General features: G+C 38.2%; 1 protein-coding gene across 6 annotated transcripts in view; it reads right to left on the reverse strand.

Moving 5' to 3' along the window:
* PXK (PX domain containing serine/threonine kinase like) overlaps positions 1 to 20718 on the reverse strand; it is a 34543-nt gene that overhangs the window by 11479 nt on the left and 2346 nt on the right. For all 6 annotated transcript variants that reach the window (XM_066326523.1, XM_066326522.1, XM_066326525.1 and 3 more), the window contains exons 2-12: positions 12859 to 12909; positions 12158 to 12205; positions 7854 to 8040; positions 5873 to 5950; positions 5628 to 5701; positions 4708 to 4782; positions 3806 to 3910; positions 3552 to 3653; positions 2741 to 2902; positions 1098 to 1215; positions 579 to 657 (exon numbers count right to left, since the gene is read on the reverse strand). In XM_066326523.1, the coding sequence (XP_066182620.1) occupies positions 579 to 657; positions 1098 to 1215; positions 2741 to 2902; positions 3552 to 3653; positions 3806 to 3910; positions 4708 to 4782; positions 5628 to 5701; positions 5873 to 5950; positions 7854 to 8040; positions 12158 to 12205; positions 12859 to 12909 (1079 nt within the window). The remainder of the gene's footprint in view (positions 1 to 578; positions 658 to 1097; positions 1216 to 2740; positions 2903 to 3551; positions 3654 to 3805; positions 3911 to 4707; positions 4783 to 5627; positions 5702 to 5872; positions 5951 to 7853; positions 8041 to 12157; positions 12206 to 12858; positions 12910 to 20718) is intronic.

Raw genomic sequence — 20718 nt, forward strand, 5'->3', positions numbered from 1 at the left:
CACCCTGGCCTTGCCCCTAAGCCTGCCCTCACCCCTTCACTGCATCCTTGGAAGGAGCCTGTAAGGAAATTTATTCTGTCTGTGTTTCAGATAATCCCTAATCCAGCTCTGCAAGAAACCAGCCAGAATTTCCATACTACATTTCATACCCAGAGCAGGTCTAAATGTCACTGCTGAGGAAAGCAAGAGATGTATTTCACCAGTCCTAAGTGAACTGAAGCAAAATCTGCTGAAGTAGGTCTGAAGGGGACATGCAAAAAGACTCCTTGTTCTAAATCCTTTAATTCAATCTGTACATGATCTCTATCTTGCTTGCATTACTTTAATGGCTGGATTAATTAAAACCATGCTAAATAAAGTGCATATGTAACAGCTCCAACACACCAAGAGAGAAAGAAATGTTAAACACACATATTAGCACAGGAAGGGTTCTTAAAAACTTATCAAGCTTCACTTGGGACATATCCCTCAGAACAAAGAGCAAACCTTTCTAAAAAGGAAGAAGTGCAGAAAGTTTCTTCCTCCTAAAATAATTAAAAACATTGCTATGAATATAAAACAAGTAGAGCAGGACTTACGGCATCTGTAAGAGCCGTGAGACAGTTGGCATCCCATTCTTCAGAGCTTCACAAGTCAGAATGGACTCCAACACTGACACTACCAAAGAAAGAGTAAGAATGAACACATTTTTTGCTCTGCAGGATAGCAAACGGTTTAGAATGAACATTTGGCACTGTTGTGTGATGCTCCCCTAAGTACTGCATCAACCAAGCAGTGATGAAGGTCTGTGGCATGTGGCTTTTATTACAGTGTTACTATTACACATAGAAGCTTTTCAAGAATGTTAGACATGAGGAAAGGCAATCCCGGCATCTCATTACTTGCTAAACATTGCCTTATCACTCAGCTAAAATCTTTTATTCATACACTACATATATTTCATGAGGAACACATTTTCTATTTGGCCAAATTACTAATTCTTTCTGGTCACAGGGTGCAAAGATCTCAGGCTGCTCTTTCACAGCACTTCAGCTCAGGTAAAGTCTAAGAGGGTACCCGGGCCACTGTGACTGAGATGTTCTGCACTGCATACTAACCAACAAACACTGATGGAGCAGGGGGGAAACTCTCCACTGGAATCGTGTCTGGAGGTCTTCCATAGGTCATTTCATACAGTAAGTGTCCAAAGCAATGAACATCAACACCTTCTAAAGTCTGTGGGGGAACAAAATAATAAAACCACAACTTGTTATTTTTTTCACTGGTTAACCCAGTGATCTTGCATGTGAAGACAGAAAAGAGGAACCATTAAGGCAGTCCCTAGCCACAACCATTTCCCTGCATAACTGTAGCTCAGATGAAATCTTCATGCTACAAGCTAAAGCAGCCTCTGTTGTCTTTCTGTACCATATGATACAAACGGGAGAGCAGTGTAGTCCAGTTCTGTAAAAATGTGTGAAGTAATAAGCTCTTCACAAAGCAGTTTCAAGGTGTGTGGTCCTACACTGTTGCCTCAAGTTTGCCTGCTTTTCACTGTTTGCATTTGTTCTCACGCAGCCTGAAGTAAACCATGTATATTTTTAGAAATTATCTATTGATTGATGGTGATGTTCACCAACGAGGTCGAAGAGGTGGTTACCTGTGTAGCCAATCTTGGCCTGCTTGTAAAACTGTATGTATAGAGTCAGAAAAAATAAAGTAGAGAGCTTTCCTGCTTGACCTCCTGCTGCCTGCTTCGTCTTTTTCTGTCTCTAACAGTGACACCTACACATCAATAGGAGTCCTGACCAAGCACACTTTCCTAGCTAAGTCAAATAGCAAAGAACAAGATTTATAAAATAACCAGTCGTCACTTTACAGGGAAGTAGATAAAAAGACAGGAAAAAATGCATACCAAACAAACCTAGGAGAGTCTCTTTTGCTCCTCCTTAGGTTTGTGCAAGCTGAACATACATGCTGAGCTCCCAGACAGCGTATTTGCAAGATTTCTGAATCGTGTTTAAACAGAAGAGGCTCCTCTAACTGTAGGAGGCTTTGATGGCACTAACAGATTTGGACTAACCATGAACTTGTGATCGTTTCTTTGACAACACAGTAGAACTTGTTTAGCAAGGCCAGCAAGCAGCTCTCTCGTGATGCTGCACAGAATTTATTACAATGAGAGCCTAAAGGCAGGGCTACAACAGGGCAAATTTGTTTTCATATTTTTGCAGTCAGATAAATATTTTGCCTTGCAAGCCTGCAGTCAAACAGAGACCGCTCAAACAAATAAAAATAACCTTTGAATAGCTAGAGATCTGCAAGCATCTGATCCATTTTCACAGTCTCCACCAAAGACAGGGCTGATGACTGCTCCCAGCTAAGCACAAGTAAATAGAAGTGAAACTGTAGTAGACAATATGCACATTCCTATGAAATACAGACCAGGATAGAAAGAGATCTTAAAACAACTGCACTTTACCTCTATTTGTGCTGGCACTGTTGTCATAAAAACACTCACCTGCACTCCCCCTCTACCTGCTTACCTTTGGCCTTAGCCTCACTCCAGTGTCCTGCAACAAAACTGCTCTGCAGCCAGACAGTGATTCGGAGGAGCAGAAAAGCAACTTCACAGAGCAAAGCTCAGATTAAAAAAAAAGGGGCTTGTGAGAGGTTTTTTTCATTCTAGTCAGTTCTCCATAAATAAAGGTTGAGAACAAAGATTTGCATAAGTCAGATGAATTCCCTGCCTGAACCTTACATTAATTTTGCGAAACTGTGAAAAGTATGATCGATAAAATGATGGAAGTCCCAATAAGGAATTTTCTAGATCCAGTAACTTGCAGGTATCCCCATCCAACATCACATTGGCAGAGTGAAGATGGCCATAAGGAAATCCTTTCTCATGGAGGAATTTTAATACCTGAAAAAATCCAACAGAGAAACTGTCACAAGGTGCTGTGATGACCTCAAGATCACAGGATCAATTTAAATGCTCCAATACTAAAGCAGGCACATAATAAATGTGGCCCTGATTTGGAAAGCTCACTCAACTTGATCTTCTATCTACATCCTCTTTGTCTGATTATTCATTCCCATTTAACTGGAAGCACTTTTCACAAAACAAATATTTGATGCTGATCTTCAAAGCAGGTTTATGTACACTTCCCAAAGAGACCTGGAAACTAAAATTTAAAATTCTACTGAATATGATAGTTTGAGTCACAAAAAAAAATTAAAAATACACTAACAACCATAAATTTATGGTACATGTTCTGCAGGCTATGAGTTACTTCTTTCCCTTTCTACACAAGGTACAGACTATATTATCACCTCTCTACCATTTAAGCTCTACACATACCAACTGCATTTTTTGGGGTGGTCATAAATGGTCTCACACAAATATATCTAAATTCAACTCAGCAGCATATCTCAGTTTACATTTAGCTTTGAAGCTTGCTGCTGATATAATATGTTGTATTCAAAAGTTTGTCCACTTTCTGTAGTTAGACCAGCCGGCGTCCAAAAAAGTAAATTAAAGAATCTGATAAATAAAGAAAAAAAAAAAGTACCTCTAATATTTGCCTTCCATATGTTTTTATTTGCTGAAGTTCAAGACCTTGAATTTTTTTAGGATTGCAGTACTTCTTCAGGAACGCGTCTTTTGGCTTTGCCTTTAAAAGAAACACACATATCAAGTATCATGCTTAAAAAAGTCACTATCTGTTTGCTTAGCAATTGATAGCAAACACTTTTATAAAAAACATGTATGGTCACCCCAGTATATGTTCTGCAAACTGAATTGGGGGTATGGGGGAGACGTTACCTTATAAATAAGGTCCTTTAGTGTCCCTTTTTCACTGAATGGTCTAATAACCAGCGCTGAAGATTCGTTGGCAGTGGCAAAAGTGATTTTGTAAATATAGGGATGCTACCAAAAGAAGAAACTGTAGGTAAATTTTAGATGATCGTTTCACATGTAAGAAAAGATCAGCCTGAATTGTATATTTAAAGTTGTAAATTAGATTCTGTCACTGACATGGAATAACTCAAGTTACTCAGTCTTAACCTGGAGTAAATGCAAAGAAAACTTCACAAAGACATTATTCAATTAACATATAAATTAAACACAAAAACCCATCTATTTCAGCCAGTCTTTCACATGCTTAACATCCTTAAAGAGAGACTCCAGAGACTTGTTTTGGAGTCAAATACCAGTTTTTCAGGCAGAGATGCCTATTGGATTTATAACATGGCATTTCACAGGAGCTTAAATTGTACACCCTCCATTGCAGCTCTACTAAGATGCTCCTGTCTTGAGTCCAAAGAACTGAAAAAATAATGATACTCATTCCACTGCCCCATCCACTGCTGCCTAACAATATCCAAGCTCACAGGTTAGCAATTACACCTAAACAACACTACCCTAACAGCCTAAAGGTGTTGAGGAGATGAAATAAAATCTCATGATCTCACAGTACCACACAAGAGAAAAATCAAGCCAACCACAACACTGAATCTCCTGCAATAATCCTGCAGGATCATTATTTATGCTGAGAACATGTTACCTCAAAGGATACGGGAAATGTAATTAAAGGGTTTGCAAACCTTTAATGAAAGCAACTCTAAAATTACAAACTATGTCAACTAGGCTACATGTGCTTTTCCATGATCAGTCCTTGACATACACTTTTGTGCTAGCATAATTTAAAAATCTTCAGTACTCACAGAACAGGAAGAAAGAAGTTTCACAGCATACTGTAAGTCTCTGTCAGACAAGTATTTATCAGGGCCAAGATCAGCCTGGAAATAAACAGGAAAAGAATGGCATTATAATACATGTTACATTCCATACAGAAAATGTGATCAGTTTTCTACCCTGGCAAATCAGAAGAGATGTTTGAAGGCATTATTTTGAAGAGCAAGCAAGGAAATTACACATACAAAATGAAAACCTGAAGAGGCTGAATAAGGCCATGGTTTTGCAGTACAAACAGTCTGACCATAAATATTACTGCCTCTTTCCTCCCACAGACCTGACATGCATTACTACCACTGAATGAGCTTTGCCAACCCTAAGCTGGGGGACTGTGTACATTAGGAACTGATAAGGCACTTTCTTCCTCTTCGGCAAGAAAAATTTCCCTCCTCTCACAGGCTTTAGATACCTCTGCTCTCCAGTGAAGTTTCACAAACAGCTGTGCTCATACAACTAACAGGGTAACATATTTCAGCACAGGAGCAGAAGCAACTGTTGTTAAGGGTGCAATTCATGCCCCTCTCACCTAATGACAAACATTAGTTTGTCAGTATAATAAAGATCTGAGTAGGAAAACCCATGACTTTAACAAGGTTCATCTCATTGTTTTCAGTGAGCAAATTTATATTATGGTGAACAGCCACAGCACTACAACTAAAACATCCTGAGGTGCAAGTTTGGGAACAAACGACCAGGCACAGGAACTTCCAAACAGGATTTGCCACCAGAGGAAAGAAATACAAGAAATTCCACACCACACATCTACCTAAGGGCTTCCAAAGCTCTCACAAAGCCCAAGCTCTTCAATCTCTACTCACACACGGTAGTCAAAAATCAAACTTTCAGTGAAATTGAGAAAGACTTAAGTATGAAATTAAAGCATAGATACCCAGCTTAGCACTAGCCGTTCCTTTGGTTGATTCTTAATTTTCATTAAGAAATATTTCTTACGTATTCGCCAACCTACAGAAAAAGTAAAGAAAAAAGTCAGCAGCAGCTTTAATTAAACACTGCTAAATCACACAGCTTACAGGCAGGACAAAGTCTGTAAGCAAAGACAGTATTGGAATCTTAAGACAACTCATAGTTGAGAATAAAATCAGATAAGTTTTCATGCACACATGCCCTTCTTACCTATATCTTTTAATGGTTCAACTACTTCCCACTTTGGCTCTGATCGGAAGAACATTGAAACATGCTGTAAGGCAATTTCTGGGGGAAAAAAAAAGAGACAAAGAGGGAGAAAAAGAAAAAAAATGCTAAATGTTTTTAAGACACTATATAATGTAATTATCCACATAAGAGGTAAGGTCCAATGCCAGAAGGAAGCCTTCAGGAATTCAGACTAAAAGTCAGCAAAATCAATTCAAAAGGGAATCAGATAAAAACACAGTTAGAGGGCATTTGCATTTTTAACCTGTCAACTCAAATCCAGAGAGAAAACCGAGAAGGCACTGCTTAGAAAACCTATCTTACCAATCCCCATTCCATCTGTACTGGATCTACATTTCTAAGTCTAAATCACAGCTCAGACTTCCCCCACTAGGTATGCACAACATTAGAACATCAAGTCTTTCTGCTATATCTGTAAAACTGCTTTTATCTCTTTGACATCCACCTATGTTGCTATTACCAAGCGTAGTTTATGTACACTAATTAGTTCTGTTTCACTATATGTTATTGTTCCCTTTTTTGCGCAGGCAGAGGTATTTGGCCAGCTATCATGAGTCTTCATACATTTTGGGGGGCCAAGGGGGAGGACACTCATTTGGTTAGTGAATTCTCCCACAGCTGGGAACACAACTGGTTTATTCATAAAGTGACTTGAGGGGAAATCTCAATGAGAAGTCGGGGGGGAGAAAGGGAATCATGCCAACAAGGATTTTTCTCTAATATGGCATAGAAACACAGCAAAAAAGTAAGGATGCGCTGTTCTCTCTGCATTGTATCTTCTTTCTTTACAAATATGCTACAAAATGTATAGTAAATATCATCTCTCTGCTCCAGTATTTAAGAAATGACAAACTGATGGTGTCTCTAAAGACCACAGGCAATGACATGTGTCACCAGCTTCCCAGCAACTTGCAGGAAAAACAATCTTGATGAAAGTGCTCAGAATTAACACAGAAGTCACAATGCCTCCTTGAGAATTTCAACTGCTTGCTCAGCATTAGCCAGACAAACTGCATCCTTAAAGAGTTACTAATAATTTACAACTCCTGCCCAGCTTATCATATAGGGAAATGTTCTTTGCACTTTGAAGGTGAAGACACAAGCATGTTACATAAAGGGAGAGAAAAAAAGAGAAGTGAAAAGGAAGCAGTGAGTTCCTGCTTCAGTAGGCTCTGCTTCTAAGAAAACAAGCTTTGCATTTTGCAAAGAGTTGGTTTGCCTATGAACTAAATTTGTGGAGTGGGTTTCATCACTAAGAGGAAGTTTTTTCAGTCTGTAAGACAAATATTTATTAAAATCCTATGGCTGAAGCTGAAGTAAAACAAATTCAAAGAAGAAACTGTTAGTAAGGAAGAAACTGACCTCTGGGATATTATTTTAAGGAATGCAGTGACTTTCCAGTATTTGCGGGAAGAGGGTGTCTGGCTTAGTCTAGCCTTGAAGAAGTACTCAACCTAGCTCAAACAATTAGTTCTAAAAGTCTCACACCCCAAAGCAAGGGTAGGAGCTGGACAAGATAACTGCAATTCTTGAAAAATTCAGTGTTCAGAAAATGGGCTGTTTTAATAGAACACTAAGCTGACAAACTTAAGTCTACCTTACACTGTGACAGACAAATTATTTCCCAAGAGCAATTGTTTTCATTTATAATGAATTGTGAAAAATAAAAGTCACTCTCACCAACCCCCCTCCTCCAAGTTCTGCTTATACAGATCTTATTTCTATATCACTCCTCTGTGAAATAATTCAAACATTTATATTTGACAATCGCAGCAGGATCCATGCACAAAGCTGGAGAAGTATTATCATAAATAATCACATGCACAGTATGATAATTTTGAAGATTGCTCCCCCCATGCTGTAGATCCTGGCCAGCGTTCACAGAAGATACACAGCACATGCTGAAGTCAAAGTGAAGCACAGTTTTGTATTTTCCACTTACCAGTGTAATTTACAGAATAACTGTTTGGGTCCAAAAATTTCTTTACCAGTTCACAGTTAGACAGGATGTGATGGGTAGTAATTACATCCAGATAGGCCTGGAGTCCCTTCTGTCTTTCAGCAATGAATTCACGCTCCATATTTCCAATCAACTTTTTTGGAGGAAGAGGTAGACTTAGAGTTGAGATCTTAAAAAGAGAGGAAAAATTACTAACCTTGCTCTCAAAATGCCTCAAGGATATAAAATTAGTAACCTAGAAAGCAAAAGTCTCTCAGCAGCAAGCTAACTACTGGATAACTTTTTGTACTGTGTATGTACAAGCTTTTATATTTTTCCTAAGCACTGTTATCAGAGTCAGATGACAGCTTGCATCCCACTGTGAAGAGATAAGAAAGTGGAACAACACTGAAAATACAAGGAGATGAATTTTTGCTAGTGAGTCATAAATTTAATATCACAACCTGAAACTTTCAGATACTAAGTGGCTACAGTTTTCAGACAGATTCTTTCTATGACGTACTTCTGCCGCAGCACAAAAACAATTCACACCTTACCATCTTTTTCGGTAAGATTTATGCTTTCTTATTTCATCAAGTGCAGATTAGTAACTTTCCTCTGCCTCTATGTATTTGTAGGTAATGTTAAACCATTTCTATTAGTATTTTAAATATGTCATTCCAAATATGGTGCAAATTTCCATTTTACCTTCTGAATTTGTTCCTGTACATTTTTTAAACATCTATACATCTTTCAACCCAGAAATAGCTGCAATCTACCAGGGGATTGTTTTATACTGACACAAGAGATCCAAAACTTCAGGAAAGAAAAATCAGAGAAATCCTTCAAAATAGGACAATGAAAAAAAATCAAAGCCTTGTGTAAATCAGATCAAAGAGATCTTTAGTGTTCAGATTCGATTATGTCACATGAATTGCTAGAATACATTTTTTGTGTTGTTAACACATCATTGTCCTGCAGATCAAAGCACCTGCCTTGGGTAAGCTGAATCTCCATGGGAGTTATCTTTAAGAATTGTGTGTTGCAGGAATCAATTACACCAGATGCAATAACCTCATTTCTAAAGCAAACAGTTCACCAGGGAGAAGACTGGAACTTTTGGTGTTTAAATAACTTTCATTTTAAGTAGTGGTAAAAGTAACAGATTAGTTCAACAAACTGGGGCAGAAGCAGCATTCCCCTTCCTTTCTACTTCCTCCATTTGAACACAGGAGTTGTCCCCTGCTAACTTTAGCACTTCTCCTACTTCTTGTTTTCTGACTTCAACTTATGGGCTGAAAAAGAATGCTAACTATGTCTGAATTACGGAATCTGTTAATAAAAATCAGGAAAAAAAACAACCACGTATCTCTTACAGCCAGTAATTCACCAAATTAGTTTTAGCACCAATGGCAAATAGATGTCTCCTTTGGCAGACTACCCATTTCAATTCAAAACTGAGTTTCTAAACAAGAATTAAATCCTTTTCTAGTATTACTCACTTTAAAAGTATGTCAAATCATCATCACTTTTACCTTCTTGACCTGACAACTAGCTACCATCAGAGAGAAACTGACTCTCATTCACATGTTTTCCAACAACTATCATTTGTTTTAAAACTTACAAATCAGACTTGTACTATATTTCAGCAGAGGTTTTTGTAGCAATCTGCCAAGACACACAGCACAGCACAGCGAGAACACCTCACTGAGGGTCTGACCTTGCAAAGACCTCACATGCTTTCAGACACTACTTCTCAGTGGCCCCAGCTCACCACTGGAGCCAGGATGGGCTTCGCCACGGAAGAACCTGGGAATTAACATTCTTATCTTCAAACCACAGCCTCCTCAGGAATGTCTGTTCAAAAGCTGCAATAAAATGCTTCACAAAAGCCAGATATCTTGCTGTGAATTCCAGCACTTCCAGTACCAGCACTTCACTTGACAAAACAGAAGAGCTATGATCTCCACTGATCTCTGTCAAGTAACTAAAGGGGAAAAATGCAAAACCGACTGGAAGAAGCTTTTCAATCTGATACAACTGAGAGTTCAGGGAACCTGTGTTGAAACTTTCTGATACAAATCAGGGTCACATATATACTTCATTATTTTCCAAGGTATTTGTCAGGACTGCATTACCTAGCCTAGACAATTCTGAAATTCTCAATCCTTACTATTATCACATAGGTAGTAGCAGATTAAGAACAGAAGATTCGCATTCCAACTCAACTGCAGCTGTGCTCAAACATCCACACGAACATACAGAGAGGTCAAGTTTGCCACAAGAATTTGGAGAACTTGTGCTTTACACCCAAAAGAAGTTCCAGCAGTTCTTCCAGCAGATTTTTAGCTTTGAAGAAAAAAGATTAAGGTTTGGTGTTTTCTTATTTGTATGGAGTTTTGTTTGTTTACTCTAATTTCAATATACACAAGATGGGAACTTAAAGAGTTTTAAAACATGTCATGGGGCCTGAATATTGTGATGGAATATAATTACTTAGAGTTTTGGATGGAAACATCTGAGAGGTATTGCGTTGTCTTAATAGATGAGGACAGTTCAGATGCAGCATCACAAAGAGTAATTTATAAAAAACTCCTTAACAGTGGGATAAAAGAGCCACTGGAAGAGACCAACTGCTAAATCACATGGCCCGCTAATTTAGCCACCCTCTCATATCCTCCCAGTGAAGTTAGAGGTACATTTTGATAATTCTTTTTAATCTTTTCCAGTCATCCAAGCAGCTGACATTTTTGTCCTGGAACTTAGTCTCTGTTGTGTCAAATTTCCCCTTTGTCCCACTCTGCAAAGTTGCTGTCAGATAATTTCCTGGACCCTCCACTTTTATCATTCACCTCTATTTCAGATACAAAGGCTTTTTTTTTTTTTTTTTCCTAAACTCCATCACACATAACCTATTTACCTTCACTTAATAGATTTCCCACATAGGCATAACTTTGCAGTACCTGTCATTTCTGGATTTAAGTCTTAAAGGTCCATTGCCCTCTCTACTAAAACTGCCTCATTTGAAAGGTAAATGAGAAGCCAGCAAAGCCTTTTCATGCCTTAACACGTTCTGTTTTAAGAGGAACCTGTTAGAGGTGGCTGCAAAGCAAACTCTTCCCTCTTTTTAAAATTTCCACAGTTTTTTTCTCTATGATCTCTATCAAAACTATGGTTAAGACCACAATGACCCCAAGGTACTCTGATGCCTTGCACTCTAGTGCCACCTCAATTCCTTGTGTCCCCATGGGTGTTTGTCTAATTTTAAATCTTGGATGTCTCTAGAGCAGGAGACACCTCTGTATTGCATTTATTCAGCATATCACAGAGAAGGTTTCTAGGTCATGATAAAAGTTCCTACGTGCTACTGCACAATTATCAGAATAATTGCACAAGGCAACCGTGCTGCATCTGTTGAGTTATGTCTGATTTGCCCCCATCCACCTGCAGCAGAGGAAGCAGTTACAGTGGGCTCTCAGAGCCCACAAATCAACACCCTTACAGGGTTTTGCTCATCAAGGTTCATCAAGCAGACGGTTGATTTGACTTGGGGAGGAGGAAGTGGAAGCAGTATTAAGCTCTTGAATTCATGAAACACTTAACAAGGGAAACATTTTAAAGCCACAAAAATCTATCCCCAAAAATCATGTCATTCACTTTTTATCTTGCTTGCCCTGTATGGAAATCTCAAGTAACGAGTTTGTCTCCTGTAGTTGTTAATTGCTGCTGCTTCCCCCCTGTTCCCAAACACACTCACATACCCTGCTTTTTCCCACACAAACTAAAAAGAAATAATTGTCCTAAAAAGCAGGAGAAAACACACAGTAAGTCCAGTGTCTGACCAAGGAACACTCCTCAGTGACACAGAAAACCATCACATAAGAAGCAGCATCTGGTGGTGCTTTTGGACGAATACAAACAATGAGACACATAGCACTTCAATGCTGAATTTATAAGGTTGGTATGTGCCTTGGCTTTCTCCAAATCAAAGGAGGAACAAATAAAAATGCATAAAACCGGAACAAGTCACAGGACTGAAGGGAAAGATTCACTATCTGCCAATTTCCTCCATTTCTATATAAATTGATCCTGTTGATGCTAAAATTCAAATTTTACAAGAGAAAACTTAAGGGTGAATAAGTACACATTCATGTTACATTTGAAGTCACAGTTTCTCTTTGTAGCTATGAGAATTCTTAATTATTTTTCAACACAATATGTAAAGATATCACCAGATAAAAATATCACAATTGTGAATATATTCTTCTAATGACATTTTTTATTTATATATGAAGAGTGAAAATTACCTGCAGGCTGTTATTCAACAAGTCAAAGTCACTATAACGCCTCACGATCTGTAAAATACAAGACAAAGTTCAGGAAACAAATTACTTTTCCATTAGCATTTTATTCCTCGAAATCCCATCAGAGAAAAGTAATTCCCATTTACAATCATCTTCTTTTGCCATTTTTGTAGAAACGCCTAACTGCTGGATTTATGTCATATTGCCAGAGAGAAAAAAAGAGGTTTTAATCACAACTCCATCAGACAGAAAATGCATTTCTAAAAATTATCTTAAAACAGTACTTGTGAGCAAAGTTGTCTGCAACAAGGCATTTCTGCCACATTAGATGTAACAACTTTTCATACTCATCTCCATTACTACTTCTTGGTTTCACTGGTCTCGTGTAAGCAGAGCTGTGACTTTAGCACTGAGAAAGGCAAACTGGCATTTGAGATTTTAAAATTATGGTTGTACCAACACACAGTAGAGACACATGACAGGCATTTTTCCTGGAATGTTCAGAATAGCTGCAGACAACATGCCTCTGTAGCTGGCAGCAATACTGTTTTTCTCTTAGTTTTGACCAAAAGAATTCAAGAACTTCATGTTCTCAATTCCAAATCAACTTTTCTCTTTCCAGCTCAAATTTTAAAAGTTAGACAATTTTCAAACTCTTCCTAAAAAAGAATCCTGGTTACATGAACTACAACTTAAGAAATTACCTGCCAGCTGTTTTCTGTTGAAACTCCTCTCTGGACACGGATTATGTATTCCTAATAAAACAAAAAAGTCATTAGAAATTAGAACTAATGAGCTGAAGAAATTTATTAAGCACTTCTTCAAACATGACAACTAACATTCAAATGCAGAAAATTCAGATCCAACACCCTGGGGAAGGTCAGAGCTGGGTTTGCTCAGACCCATCCCTAACAGTTCCTTCACTCTGCTTTCCCAGCATAGAAGACAAGGAGAGTTCCAGGAGCTTGCACACCTGTGGAGCACTTGAGCAGTTTAATTTAGTTACAGAAAAAGCCAGCAAAAGCACATTCAGCACACATCTCTACCCACAACAGCTGAAGAAACCTCTCTCCTCACCTCCAATATTTAACAAGTACCCCCAGGAATTATTGCCACCATCATAACAAAGTAAAATGCCAGTAAATACCCACAGCTGCACAGCCTCTCATTATTTTTGTACTAGGAAGGTTACCACAAAAGCTTTGGAATGTGCTTGAGTAACTAGAACATATCTTGTTTCTCATGATGTTAATTCTTCATTTATAATGCATACTTAATGTTAAATATTTATATATTAGCTGTGCAGATATATCTAAATCTCAGTGAGCCACTTCTGAATTTTAAGAATTAATTATTCTCCCACAGTTATATTCATAAATCACAATTATTTTCAGTCTCTTCATTTCAAGTTCCACTATACCTTTTGTAGACTAATATCTGGTCAAAAATACCTGGTCAATATAGCAGCATCTTTATTTGAGGTTTATCCAGTTATCTCAAAAATAGGTATGAAGTATTTCCTACACCAACTCAGACATACTTCAAAAAAGTGCCCTACTTACCCCTACTTTGTGTCAGTTTGAAAACACTTCTGATATTTCAAAGATCATGAACAAGGCCACTCCTCTTTATAGAAAAGGAAATCCTATAGACCTATAGGTCCTATAGATAGATAGATATAATATTCCTACAATATGTAGATAATAGAATATACATTATACTACATATATAGACTAGAATATAGATATATAGAGTCCTATAATCCTATAGGATGCTATAATCTCCATTTAGATATTTCACTAATAAGAAACTAAAATTCATCTTGGCAAAGCATAGATACTTCTTCGTCATTAGCACACATAAAACTCCACAACTGCAGCTCTTTTTATCTGTGTTATTAAGTCTTATTATTAATTAATAATAAGATTAATCCATTAATCCCATGGCCACATAATTTACTTTGAAAAATATTAAAATAGAGAGCCAAAAACTACAGTTCTGCCTAAGAAAAAGAAATTTCCAACAGTGAGGAGAGCTGGAGGATAACCAAAGTCAGATGAGGGGGAAGTAGTCACACCAGAAGCTGTGCTTTTACACTTTGTTCTAATTGTACCACTCTGACGTTGTAGGAAAAGCCACATCCCCAGTGCCCTTTAAGCACATTCACTACCCCTGCCACACTCAGCCAGGGCAGCAGGACCTGCCCCAGGGCTCAGAGTGCCACCAACCCCTCCAGGGACAACCTATCAAATATAGTTTATGTGAAGTGCTGAGTAATTTTTTGATTTCAAATGCCACCAAAATTTTGCTGAACTGGTTACATCAACAGGAGTCTTACACATATAAAAAAGGACTGCTCAGTGCATTACCTACAGGTTCTTTTCAGCTGTTAAAATTAATGCTGCATTCCAAATGATCATGAATAAACAATAACAAATTTTAAAAAAACATTTCCAGCACCTTGTGTTTAATATCAAATTTGTCCATTCTCTATACAATAACTCTATCTAACATGTACCTGCATTACAAGCAGATAATTCAATTGAGTGTTTAATTCATGAAGTATTATAAATTTGGCTGCATGGTTAAAAATCCACTGCATGCAGTTACAAGTAACTTCTTTCACGTACTGGGAAGAGTCTTCCGCTTTTGGAGTTTGCCTTCTGAACCTCACAGAACTAATTCTCCTCTTTCAAATGAAATTAAACTAAAAGCTATTACACTGAAAAACATAAATATAGTTTTGCCCAGTGCGCTGAGGCAAAAATGGTATTCTATTTCCTAAAGTTCACTTAAAATATCCTTCATTATCAGAGCTCTCAGATATCTGTAGTAAGTTGGAACCCCTTAGCCTTGAGAAGAAACAAGACTACTAAGCATGAAAACCAGAATGATTTAAAACACCTTGTAGCTTAGTTGGAAAATTACAGAAATCCAAGATGCCACAAACCAAGAGAGATAACTGTAAAATTAAAATTAAAGTGCCTATTTTCAGAAAGTCAGCCTGACGTGGTCCTTCTATATTCTTTCCTCTTACCCATTTGAAATCATAATTATGGTAGCTTCCTGCAAAACAAGAAGCCCAAATCCACAGAGCTGATATCATTCAACCGGTGTAATAATCTTTGGAAACTATGTGACAGAAATCAATCAATGGGACACCTGGAAACCCATATTCACCACTAACGTGGCTTTTCTTGTTTTGTGACCATTGCTGCATTTTAGGAAGAGGCTACTTCACACAGAGACACAAAATTGCAGCAACTGCTTATTCATCAAGTCTCAAAGGAACATTGGCTGTTTCTCTGAAAAACCACGCCAGTGATGATTCACCATGTGCAGTCATTCATCTTTTCTAGGATTTTGAAAGAAGCAGAGTAATTGCTCAATCCCTTGTAGCACTTGCTCTTTATCCAATGATTGTCATTCTCTATTGTGCCCTGAGAAAATGCTCCAGGATGGGCAGAACACAAATTCATTAAACAACCAGCAAAGCATCTTATTGCACACAACCACACTGGTCAACACGGCTCTTCTGGAGAGCCTTGAGACAAACAACTCGGGACTCACAGCTCATTCTCACCGTAAGATTACATTAAAATAAAAACGTATTTGGGTCACAACTATTTTTCCCCACACTTACTTGAGCATTTTCCCATCCATATCTGCTTTTGTGGCCTAATGCACTTATCAAGCCCCTTTTATATGTCACAGGGTTTGCAACTGGAAAGAGAAGAGCAAACACTGTCCAGGTGTGGCCATTAGTTCAGTCTGTATGGAAAAGCTAAGTACCCACCACATGTCCTCCCTCAGCACTGACCATAATGAATTATTGTCCAACTCAGCACTACCCTGTCAACACAACTAATGAAAAAGCCTAAATGGTCTTCTGAGTTGGTTGAGGGGCTTTTCCCCCAAAGCTGGTAACGAGCTTGAAAGTCAAAGAACAGCAACAGTAGAAAAGCCAGGATGAGAAATACAATCCCATTCCCAGTATCTGCCATGGCTACACATAATCAGCAGACCAGAGTATGCTGAGTTCCAGTGAGAAGTTGATACTTCCTATTGCCTCCATGTGGCAACAAGCTTGTCGTGGGATTATAATTAGCACCACTGATATATGCTTCCCATAGGACCAGAGAAGAGCTTTCAACTCTTCAAGTCTAAATGCACAAAAGCCTTTATCACTCTGCCAAATTCTGTTTTAGTTAGGGGGAAAAAAGAACCCTGAATTACAACAATCTTCTTCTGAGACAGCCTGATAGTGGGACTGAGACTGTGCCCATAGGAAATAAATGAAAGCATAAAGAAAACAGAGGCACATTCCGGATCATTTCTGTTCAGCAGCATCACCTAATGTGGGAAAACAGGGTGGAAATACTTCCAGAAAAAGCTAGAAATTACCAGGGCTCACTCCTGCAAACAATTTTAAGCACCAACAACCAGGCTTGGGGAGGTCTATATTAGCTACACTGATGTAGAAATTCCCATGGCATCTTTCACTCCTACATGAATAGCTCAGAATTTTTCCTATTACTCAGTTTACCAAATAACTTCAAGGGAGCCCTAACAGCTGCTGGTTGGGAAAGAAAGGTCTCAGCTTGCAGAAGAGAGACAACCTCCTGCCCTGCTTTGCCCACGGGCAGCAAGGTCACCGTCAGCAGGAGCCTCCAACAAGACAGGCCACAAAACCATTCCCAAAACAACCTCCTCGGGTCCCTCCACTCAGGTAAGGTTTGTTCCTATCAGTACTGCCAAGCCACCTCATGGCACAACCTTGATATTCCTGCCGCAGCTCAAAATACATTTTTAAAGACAGCAAGGAAAGCAGTTTTACCTATGGGATCATTTCCTGACTGCTCCAATTAGTCAAAAAAAAGCTGAAACGGGTCCTGGGAGGAGGAGGTTGGGAGCAGGGAAAGATGTATGACCCTAGTTACACACTGTCATTTCCTAAACTCTTCATCCTAGTACTACAGAGTTCTGGATAGAGGTTCTGAAAAGGGATATTTTCCAAATAACCACATGGATCAGTGACAACCACAGTGCATTTCTCCAGTCTTTTGCCGGTAACAGTTTCACACTCACTGCATGGGATTAATGCTATCCTGAACTTACCCATTTTCACACAGAGCCAAGATTTAGGTGGTTGTTCTTTTGTGGGTTTTTTTTTTTTCCAAAATTCACCAAGATTAGTCCCTGGTGTTTCAGCACTTATTAAAACATTATTATCAGCAACTCAGAGCTGCTCAGCAAAATTTTTTAAACATTCCTGGGTGAAAATTGCACAGCAAAGCACTCCAAATGTTTAACAATTGCTCTTTACCACCATTCCTAGTTTTTGAAACAGGAAGCAAACAGGAAAGAAGGCTTTTGCAGAGATAAAATAGGAAAAAAAAAAAAAAAAGTTGTGAGTTAAGAGATTCCTGTAATAAAAAGTAGAGACTCAACAATATTGGCTAATACATTCTGTTTCCCCAAGCAAATAGTCTCTGAATTTCCAGCTCAGGATAGTCAGTCTCTTTTTCCACAGATTTCTGCTTTACATCTGTTTAATCCAACAGGCTTGAAAAGCCAACCATTATAAAGATCCAGGTCACCTTCAGGTCACATCAACTAAAAGTTTGAAAGGGCTTTATTTTATAAGCATTAAAGAGAGGAAAGCCTAATTAAGCATGAATACAATCCCTGCTTAAGCAGGCTGGATTGGAACAATTTCTAGTAAGAAGCTCTTTTAAATGTTTATTTAGAAAATCTCCCATGTGAAAAGTAGCAACAACATCAGGAGAGCTGCTCAGCCTCAGAGGCCTCTCTGTTACAGGGCACGGTATTTATTTGCTATTGCACAACCTGCCATGAAGCCCATCTGAGGTAGGAGCAGCAGCAGTGGTTGCTGTTTCCCTTCTTTCTAAACTGTGCAGGTGTGTGTTGGTCTGTGTTACCCCATTCACACACTGTATCCCTTCTGTAGTAATGAGTCAGCCATTCAATAAGTGAAAGCTATGAAGTAGGACAACTGCAGGGAAAAAATAGGACACACATTTACATGTAATGGAACTTAGAGAACACGAAAAGCTTTGGAGATGAGAAATCACAGATTTTCAGCACTCTGCATCACCATGACCTTCACCAGAAATTACTCATTATTTTTCAGGAAATATTCAGTAGCCAAAGAAAATATTCTGATTTGGGTGTACTAAAGTACAATATGGAAACTAATATTCTGACTATAATTTCCAGAGGACCTACAAACCCAGTACTTATTTAGTAAGATTCACCAGTGGAAACTGTAAATTTTGAATATTTAAATTAGGTGCAATGAAAGAGTCATCTTTTGTGAGCTCAGGCTGGAGGAGAGGTGGGAGGTAATCAAGCTGACTGACTAAGTCCAGTGGAGGAACTACATTTCTGAAACCTCAAACAAATGAATTATGACAGTTCCCTGTCATAGTTCCCTGTTCTCTGTAAAGCCATGTCTAAAAGTAACTTCATGTTTGTTTTTGTCCAAAGTGAATGCAGCCTTGAAAAGACTGAATTCCTTGCAAAGCAGACGTGCAAAATCTTTCAGAAGCTTTAAAACTAAACCCTACAGTCCTAGAAATATATGGTTCCATTTTTTTCTATTTGTAATAATATAGGAAAAATATATATGCTTTTTCAACGTTTTTCTAATCTAAAAGCCATAAATGTCAACATTCATCATTGCTTAAGGAAAACTAAAAACTCTGAGAGATTGTTAAAAGAGGGATTTATTTCAGCTGTTCACTTCCAAATGTCTTTAAGACAACAATGTACTGTATCAAAGCTGGCTGTTTCACTACTTCAGTTTCAAAATATGAAACACATGAAAAAGGAAAATCACTTCAGAAGAGAATTAAGAAATGTTCAGAAGAATATGTACAACTCACCAGTGTTTTTACTGCTGAAAAGACTTGCAGATACAGATGTGCACTTCTTAATAAGGAAAATGTCTAGATTATCATGGAAGAAAATAGCACCCTATTTTAAGGCTTAGAAAGAAGCCACTATTAAATAGTGAACACACAGATTAAATATTGCAATATGAGGCAAGTTTAACAGCCAAAATTTATTAAAGCTTTAGTGCTTAAATTGCCTCTGTTGTCAGAACACAACATTTGGCATCAAGATGAGACACTTGCAAATGGCTTAGTGCATTGGATGTAATCCTGCTCCTATTGAAGTCAAAGAATGCAATAGCAACACAACTTCATTTTGTACAGAAGGGTTGGTACACAGACCTACAAAGAGACTGACTCATGGCTATGGAAAGGTGCCCAGCACACCCCTGGAAGTTACACAGTTATTGCCTCTCTGACGCAGTGCTAGTGACTGAAGCATAAAGAGCCAGATGAAGCTGACTGGGCTTGCTCTGGTAATTTCAAATCTATTAGGTGAGATGCCATTGGAATGCACCTGCAATATGTGGGTTTTTTGTGGGTTTTTTTGTATTTCAAAATGAAATGGACTCGGTAAACACCATGCTATAGAATTAACCGTATTTAAGTGCACATTCCAAAAAAACTCAGACTGCTTGTAACACACTTAACCAGGGAAACAACTTTTGCAAACACAGAAAGGCATCATTTTCCTCTTCCAAATATGACTGGAAATAAATACACAGGAAGAAAACCTCAGTGAACAATTTCTTTGTTACAACGTAAAAACATGGAGATTATGTTCCAGCTCAGATGTACTAAGTCCAGTAAGAACTTCTGAGCTCTTCTGACTTGAACGAAGCATGCTGAGCCTGTGAGCCTATCAGATAATTTTGCAGTTGGCTCCCTAACAATCTAAAAACTCATTCCTGGGGGGTTGACACACTTTTATTAAGCAAAAAGTGCAAATCCTCAAAAATAGCTTAACCCCTTCTTAGGTTTTTGGAGAATTCAAGTAAGAACATAGTAGTTTCAGGTTTTGTTTTCAGTTTTGTTTTTTACAGCTTCACCTTCAGCCTCAGGAAACAGAAACTCAGACTCTGCCAAGTACAGCCCTTGATTCAATGCTATGAAGTTTACGCTTAGCCAGTCTGTTGTACTAAATTTAAATTAACAGAAACTGCTTAGAACAATACACAAGCAAACTATTCACTAAACACAAGCTTTGGTCTTCTGTGTGATACTTCACCATGTCTACAGAGCTTTTCCTGAAATTCTTCACCTTTTCCTTAGCTGTTTTTTCAGAAGCCTGGCTATTTTCAGCACCAACAGAAGGTTTACATAATTACTAATTCAGTTGCCATTCTAAAGTTGCACCTAGACTCAGCCTAAGCCATCTTCATATGAGTGTTTTTAGAAGCTATGATCTACAGGAGAAAAAAAAATAGAAACCCAAGTTTAAAACAACTCTTGCAACAGTAAACAATATTACAAAAATCTTAATACATACTGCTGACAAAAGAACAGAATTTTTTTTCATGGCTGCCTTTGCTTTAGAACAGGCCTAGTTCTCCAAACATTAGTTTGGGATAAAGGATTTTATAAATCTACGTCTTTTGAAGACCGCTTTGAGGTGGAATGAGGAACAAAACTAAAAAGCATTCAGTT

Source organism: Sylvia atricapilla, chromosome 11 (genome assembly GCF_009819655.1).
Source record: "Sylvia atricapilla isolate bSylAtr1 chromosome 11, bSylAtr1.pri, whole genome shotgun sequence".
Taxonomy (NCBI): domain Eukaryota; kingdom Metazoa; phylum Chordata; class Aves; order Passeriformes; family Sylviidae; genus Sylvia; species Sylvia atricapilla.